Source organism: Strongylocentrotus purpuratus, unplaced genomic scaffold (assembly GCF_000002235.5).
Source record: "Strongylocentrotus purpuratus isolate Spur 01 unplaced genomic scaffold, Spur_5.0 spur5_scaffold_1, whole genome shotgun sequence".
NCBI classification, from domain to species: Eukaryota; Metazoa; Echinodermata; class Echinoidea; order Camarodonta; family Strongylocentrotidae; genus Strongylocentrotus; species Strongylocentrotus purpuratus.
The window spans coordinates 47830103-47838724 of record NW_022145594.1 but is presented as its reverse complement, the minus strand read 5'-3'; the positions used below and the strand labels follow the sequence as shown (position 1 = coordinate 47838724).

General features: G+C 37.5%; 1 protein-coding gene across 1 annotated transcript; it reads left to right on the top strand.

Moving 5' to 3' along the window:
• Positions 1-910: 910 nt before the first annotated feature.
• Positions 911-6459, top strand: LOC589704 (SPARC-like protein 1). Its single transcript, XM_030978384.1, has 5 exons — positions 911-1023; positions 2052-2243; positions 3667-3852; positions 4193-4435; positions 6112-6459. The coding sequence occupies exons 3-5, from the start codon at positions 3708-3710 to the stop codon at positions 6192-6194; spliced, it is 471 nt and encodes a 156-aa protein (XP_030834244.1). The 5' UTR covers positions 911-1023; positions 2052-2243; positions 3667-3707; the 3' UTR covers positions 6195-6459.
• Positions 6460-8622: the final 2163 nt, after the last annotated feature.

Genomic DNA, 8622 nt, shown 5'->3' with positions numbered 1-8622 from the left:
GTGCTGGAGGCGGTGCTGGAGGAGGAGTGACCGGGTACTTGTTGATGAGAGGTTTCCAGATGTCGTTGATGTATAGTCCTGAGTCTTGGGGCACGGTGTTGTGGCGGTTGTTGTGGCGGTTGTTGTTTTTGTTGTTGTTAGGTTATTAGGCTGACCAATCTAAAAAGATTATTTCTGCCTGGCTGTGCCGTTTTTTTTTAGTTGTTCATCACTGATGATAAGATGGCGCTGTTTCTTTTCCTCTTCAGTGGGTATCATGTACTGTGCAGCTTCCGTTTATTCGATGGTGCAGACAATAATTATCTGTAAGCCTATACGCATTTATGTTGCAAGTGAATGAGAATTGATTGGTTAATCAATTTATAATCAATGTTTCAATTTTGTTTCTACATAGGACCTGTTGCAACACAATTATTATTCTACGGCTCGTCGCCTGAGGTAGCCAGTAATGGGACAGTCGTTGTTTACGTGTATCGTGGAAGTCCCAGGCATCTTAATGTACTCTGCAGACTCACAAGTGTATGGTTGAGACCTCCTCGACTGACAACTCCTCTCGTGAATGACGGAGACTTACCGGTAAATTCTAGCGCTTTGAGGGTTAGCAACATTGTTAACATTGGGAATGAAAATGAGACAACGAAACACCACCATAAATGAATTCAGGAAAGTATACAAAGGCTACAGACAGCTTGACCGACATCATACAAGACCTACATTCTCGGTCTTGTGGGCTGTCGGTCTATTGCATATAGCAAAGTTTAAACAGAGAGGGAATAAAAAGAAAAAGGTAATACATTCTAACCATTCGTGATGGTCGATTCGGCGCTTTAATTCGTGAGACTTGTGCATATTTCGGAATGTTTTGAAAAAATGTAAGTTGGTCATCTCTCTCTATTATCTTTCAGCATTTTCAAAGGTTGTACACTCATACCAAAAAGCTGAGTCCGATTTCTACTGATTTCTCTGGCATTTATACATGCAATGGGTCGTCATCATTTCACAGCGTACATGTGCTGTTTAAAGGTACACTAACCTTTCAAAATGATTTTTTTTGTTTCCCGCGATCTTTATCTGATTCCATTCAAGATAAATTATATTCCACTTTAATATCTGAATTGTAAAAAAATATTATATATAAATTGAAAAACGGTAAGTTTAATTTCAAGCACCGATGTTTTAGTCAATTAGTTAATACATAATAACATGCAATAATGATAATAATAACATCCAATAATAAGAGCAAGTAAAAAAAAAATAAAAGACATATTTCTATACAGTAACTGAAGTTTTTTTTAAAATGAAATCTATACATGTGTGCGCAATCACACACACACACACACCCGCACACACACACACACACACACACACACACACGCACACACACACACACATACACACCAACACATACCCACACAAAATGAAAACAACGGCAGAAATGCTTGTGACTCACATGAACATGTACATGAGGCAGATGTGTAGGAACATGGGTAGGAAAAACGTTATTCTGCTCGTTTTGAGACAATGTCATTAACATGAAGAAGAATAGAGCCTCGAATAAAATGAAGACTGTGTCCATGGTGAAATGTTATCATAGTTACATCTTCTTGTCAAAATTTAATGAATGCAGTAATGATAAAAAATATCTGAAATTATAAATAAAAAAACAAAATTTAATTACATCACCTTACTGGGGCCTTTAATTTAAAGGCTGAAACAATCCTCAAGAGCCATCTATTCAGTTAAAGTAAGTCCTTCGCCTCACCGTATTGCTGTATTCTTTTTTTTTAATGTATTAATGTTCATGTTGACAAGGCTGAGTGAGCTATTTGGCCATTCACCTTTATATTCTTGATTTTATAAATACGGCCTTTTCAATTTTGTTGTATTTTGTTATGATTTAGAAGGAAAAAAACCATACCACACCGTGTTAAATGTTAAGAAATTGAAATATTTCAATACATTAACTAAGAGTTTTAAAATAAGATACAGAATAAAATTTATCATATGGTTTAAATTGAGTAAATGATTTCGTTCTCTTGACCGTGATATAGCTGCTGAATGTGAAGCCCCTGCGGCTCCAGAGCACGGGAGGTTACTAGATGGTTACAGACAGCAGGCTAGAGATATCTTTCCATCTGGAACTTCGGTTTCATTCGAATGTGAAGATGATTACAGCTTGGTGGGATCCAGGAGAATCACATGTGAAAAGGGTCAATGGTCGGATGATCCACCCGTATGTAGAGGTATGATGGAGATCCTTATGTCTGCGCACCTAACGTTTCATTTAAAAGTGACAATAAACAAAAATCGAAACTGCACTGCTAAGAATAAAAAGTGATCTACTGATGGCTATGGATTCCCAGAAAGCCACTCTTTTACTTTTATTACGGATAAGTAGTGCATTCGACACCATAGATCATTCTTGCTTATCAGAAACGTCCAAGACCTGTTTTGGCATAGAAGGTGCTGTTCTTGAATGGATAGAGTCGTACTTGGCGAATAGATATCAAAAGGTCAAAATAGATGATGTGATCTCTTGTGATTTATCAGTGCCTTTTGGAGTTCCACAAGGTTCTCGGGTGGGTCCTTTGTTATTTACTCTGTACACTTCTAATCTCATTTCAAATGTTCAAACGAATTTCCCCGATATATCATGTCACTGATATGCAGATGACACACGGCTTAATGTATCACTCAGACCTGATGAACATGCTAAAGAGCGATGTGTCTCACTTCTTGAAACATGTGTTGGATATGTACGTGGATGGATGTTGCAAAATAGGCTCATGCTTGATGATGGTACAACTGAATTAATGATCATTGGCACACCTAAACAGACCTCTAAAATCAACTTAAACAGTGTATCAATTAAAGATTCTGTAATAGAACCATCTATTAGTGCAAAGAATCTCGGAGTACAGTTCGATGCGAATTTGAATATGAGAGAGCACATCACAAATGTTTGTAAATCAGCATACTACATGATCTTTAATATCAGACGTATTCGTAAATATATTTAGATAAGGACATTACGATAGACATTGTTCATGCATGTATCACCAATAAGTTGGACTATTGTAATGGTCTACTGTATGGGATCCCTGACTCTAAAATAGTGATATTGCAACAGGTTCAAAACACCTGTGCAAGGTTGATCTGTGGTTGTTCCAAATTCACACGGATCACCCCAATTTTAAGAAATCTACATTGGTTAACAGTGCGCCAGAGAATAACATTCAAAATCTTGCTGATTGTATAGCACTTCTTGGTCAAGCTCCCACTTATATCAAAGAACTGATGAATTTCAAACTTAATCGACACAATCGCAACTTGTGCAGTTCCCGAAATACTTTGTTGCTGCAGATCCCATCTATCAAAACAAAAATAACGCTAGGTGATCGAGCATTTGATGCATTTGCAGCCCCAAAACTCTGGAATAACTTGCCATTTGAATTCAGGAAATCACCATCTGTAAATATCTTTAAATCAAAAATGAAAACACATCTTTTCAATTAATTGTAAATCTAAGCAAAACAGGAGCTCTTGTAGCGCAGTAGAATATATACTTAATATTGGATAGTTTCTGCGCTCTATAAATGTATTATTATTATTATTAAACCGGTCTATTCGAATCTAGCGTTTACGTCTTCTATTGTTACTTGATAGTGAGCAGATGCCCGGAGCTTATCAGGCCAGACCATGCAGTCATGGAGGGTGTTTATGGTTACGGGAGGGAAATTGGAGATGAGAGGCTCTTCTACTGTAGAGGGGGTTACGTTCTACGAGGTGACACCAACAACCTGCGATGCTTGGAGAGTGGGAAGTGGTCGGATCCCTTACCCACTTGTGAAGGTATTTCACACGATTCTCTTTAACCGATTGCCTACTGGGGTATAAACGATAATAGTATTAATAAATAATGATATTCTCCTTTTATATAGCGCTTGATACATCAACGATGTTTCTAAGCTCTATACATATATATCATTACCCCTAAGAAGAAACATTATATATTTTATAATGATACTCTTCATAACAGTGTTTGTATACAAGAAGAGGCGGGGATTCATGGTCATCACCGTCCGAAAAATTTAATCCGTTACGTATAAAATAATAGTTATTGTAATTTGTAAAAATCTAATGTTGGAAAATTGTTTTGACTTTGTCTTAATTTTGTGACATTCCTGATTAGCTGTTGTTCATCACGTGTCTTCCTGTGCGAACGTGAGCTGTGAATCATGGCAGCGATGTGAAGCCACGGGACCAAACACTACAGTCTGTGGCTGTATCAATCCAGCATCATGCCTGACATCAGGGCCGACTGTCTGCGGAACAAACGGGGACTATTACAGAAGTGAATGCCATCTCAAGGCCCATGCCTGCTTACAGGACCTCCAGCTAGATATTGCAGAGAACGACCATGGATGCATTAATGGTATGAATATTGGTTTTCTTTGACATTTTCAATCATTATGATAACAGACCGGTTTACTACCATATACTCTTCTCTTCTAACAGTGTTTGTATACAAGAAGAGGCGGGGATTCATGGTCATCACCGTCCGAAAAATTAAATCCGTTACGTATAAAATAATATTTATTGTAATTTGTAAAAATCTAATGTTGGAAAATTGTTTTGACTTTGTCTTAATTTTGTGACATTCCTGATTAGCTGTTGTTCATCACGTGTCTTCCTGTGCGAACGTGAGCTGTGAATCATGGCAGCGATGTGAAGCCACGGGACCAAACACTACAGTCTGTGGCTGTATCAATCCAGCATCATGCCTGACATCAGGGCCGACTGTCTGCGGAACAAACGGGGACTATTACAGAAGTGAATGCCATCTCAAGGCCCATGCCTGCTTACAGGACCTCCAGCTAGATATTGCAGAGAACGACCATGGATGCATTAATGGTATGAATATTGGTTTTCTTTGACATTTTCAATCATTATGATAACAGACCGGTTTACTACCATATACACAATTGCGGATGATGTTTCTTTCCATGGGACCTATAGTGACGATATCCATTAACCGGTTTTTAATGAATGAAATACAATACATGGAATCCACTCTGCATACATTACGTGTTGCTTTGTCGGAGCAGGTCTCGGACAAGCTTCCAGGTTGTTAAGAACAACATGTGTTATATGTTAGTAAACCGGTCTATTGCTGGAATGCGTACACACGAGGCGTCGTTTGATTACGTAAGCCTGCGTCAGTAACTGGTGCGGTCCTCGACGCACCGTGTGAGAGAGTTGTACGACACTTGCATGCTCCTGCGATAATTATTCAGCGGTAATTTCTCACACCGAATTCCTAACTTCAGCCCTGGACCCAACATAAACCTAAGTCTAACACTAAACTTAAAACCAACCTAAAACCCAACTTTAACCCTTAAGCTAACCCTTTACTTTTGACGTAATACAGCCTGGGGCAATTGAGGCCGAAGCTATACTATTGTATCAGATTACCATCATGCGTGTGAGGGAATTAAAGTGAACAGTTGTTGTAAGAATAGGTGATTTGTTTGGAACAAAATTACACTTCGTTCGCACCGGGCTTAATCTTGTAAGACCACATTAATATTATTAGCTTAAGACTTGAGATAATTCGATTTAATAATCAAAGGCTTTCTGCATTTTGCCCGATTGTTAGCATATCATGAGTTGATAATCATATATTTGTAGGATTTAGTTCACAAGCTAAGATAAAAATGGAATTTTTAAGGACATCATGGGCTCTTTCCGCTCAGTAGAAGAATAAGCCTATGAATGAATATATATAGTGTCTGCGTGTTATCAGTCTATCGACATGTATAGATAATAGGATAATATCAGGGGCTGGAATGATTAATCTGCCCTTTAACACTGAAAATCAGTAGGGATTCTAGAAGCAAGCGTGGGAGCTGTAGCCCCTCACCACTTATACTAAATATCCTCAAACCCCCATTTTTTTTATTATAAATTAATTTAAGCGATGCAGATTTTCATCAGGGATAATAACGGAGGCCTTTTCATCGATGAAAGCCATGTCTGGTTTAAAGTTTAGTTAAAATGTAGGCCTTTATATCTAATATGGATTAACTCTTCATTTTAAATTTTCACCAGGGGTTCCTGATGAGGGCTTGGCGATACAACCTACTGCTGATGACAGTCCGGTAGTCTTCTCATCCTTCTCCTCGTTTGATTAATATGTGACTCCCCTCGGTGCTCTGAGCGTTCCTACTGGTAAGCTCTAGGGCGTAGTAAGAGGGATAATAAGCAGCGGAGAGCGATTATTTCGACTACTTCTCTTTTCTCGTGCCATGGATGATCCAGCTGTCTTGATCGTGGATGGAAGCATCGGAGACACAAAGAATTCACCACCTCCTCCTATATACAACCCGTAATCATACAGGAAAAGACAATGTAACACAGTAAGTGGGGGCGATTTCTGTTCATGATCGGGGGACGAAATGCGAGGGACGAGGGAGCATAGTGAACGAGAGGGGCGAAGATGACGGAAGTGACTACCCCTCAAATTGTTGGTGTATTAAAAAATTACATTCCTTAGCAAAACTATAGTATAAAAAAGGAATACAGAATTTCTACATTATTTGCTTGTACATTTTGAAGGATATTATGCGAAGTAGCATAGTGAGTGATCGAGAAGATTTTTGAATTTGTATTAGTCTAAACGCTGCACACTCTGGCCCTCCAGAGCCTACAAGTGTGCTGCAGTCTTTAGTAAGTATTTGCAATACATTTTAGTTTGCACTTTTACAACATTTCCGGGGGGAGGGGGGAAGATCCCCCTACATAAATTATTGAAGGGACGTCCCCCCCCCTAAATAAATTGAGGAAGGGACGTCTAATCAAGCAAAATGAAAGGAAAGCTCGGGGGAATTTTTTAATTACTGACGATTGTCGTTTTAATTTGTTTAAATGATTACTTCATTTTTTTCACATTTTTAGAGGGCAAAATTATGTATAAATATATAGCCTTTAAATATATATTTTTAAAACATCACTTTACTGTTTAAACTTGCGCAACAAAGTAGAAGATACAATAGTTAAAAGGAAAATGCAGTGCATTTAAAGTACATAAAAAGTTATATAAAAAACTTACAACATAGTGAGGGCTGAGGATTTATTCTTAGCAATAGATCAAATAAAAGGAGCTAAATATTGAAAATGTATTTAATATATCAAATTAGTAAATAGGAAGCATACCATTATGAGTATTATAGGAGTGGCATTTAGACCAATGTCTTATAAAGAGAATAAGTCACTATGTAGAGTAAGCTTCAGAGGACGGCCCTTTTGAAAATTGAAATTGCTAATGAAAATAATTGCTTGTTCCATTTAGAGTACTGTATTAAATAATAATGAAAATAATGATAATAATAATAATGATATTTTCTGTTTATATAGTACTTAACACATCGATGATGTATATACACGCTCTACATAGAACTATCCCGGTCATTTGATTTATATATTTCCACTCCCTGTTGAAATTCCAGCCAAGTCCCATATTTTACAAACGCTATAAATGCTGATCAAACTACAATGCCTTTCGCACCCTACCGGGGTACCCATTTAACACCTGGGAAGAGAGTGGTAAAATTGGATTAGAATTGGATTAATGTCTTGCAAAAAGGACGTTAATACCAGGCTGGGATTCGAACCATCAACCTTTCGGTTGAGAGTCAAGTGAATGAACCACTATACCACGACACCTGCTATTAGAGTTGACCGCTGCGGCGGGGGTTGAATGGAACAAAACTCATAGCAAGATATTGCCTAACATGGAGTCAATCGAAATTGGACACTTTTTAATTTTTCATATTTTACAAACTAGACTGAATATGTGACATGGTAAGGTAAAGTAACTCTTACTAATCATTTTGATACGATTTTTGTGGAATATCTTGTAATGGTTCAATAAATAGTCCGGCAGCCAAATCCAGATTATTGGCCTAACCTTGTTTTAGGGTCTATAGTTTTTTTTTCAATGGATTATGATTGCCTAAACCTTCTATTTGAAGAATCCGATTGCTGACACTCTGTCAGCTTTGAGCAATTTAAGATATGTGACGTCATACAAAATGGCCGCCAAAGTACATGATTTTTCTCTAAAAATGTATAATAAATATAAAACAAGGATTTTTCTACAATTTTGGGCTGCCAAATGTCTGTATCTGTCTAGGACCATCACTAAAAATTGTTTCGTGATGTTGCACGGCCATAGATGACAAGCTAATTTGCATATTTTGAAATAGCGCCCTCTATAAATACATTAATTTTGCATAAAAATAGGTGTGCCAGCCAAATGCCAATTTCTTAGATCTACGTGACGTTAAACACATATTATATGCTTCGTATGCATGAAATAATTACGATTGTGCTGCATTTATCTTACATATTTTTGGTCTAAATTAAGATACATGTAAAGAAACCAAGATCTACAAGAGAATCAGTGAGAAGTGATTTTACGGTACATTATTGTTCCATTCATAGGCTTTATTTAGACCAGCATTGATCCAGCGTCAGTGAATGATGATAAAGCATTTGGCATCGGTACCAGACAGATGCATGAGTTTTAACAGAAGTAACCTGGTGGATTCTATAAAAAAA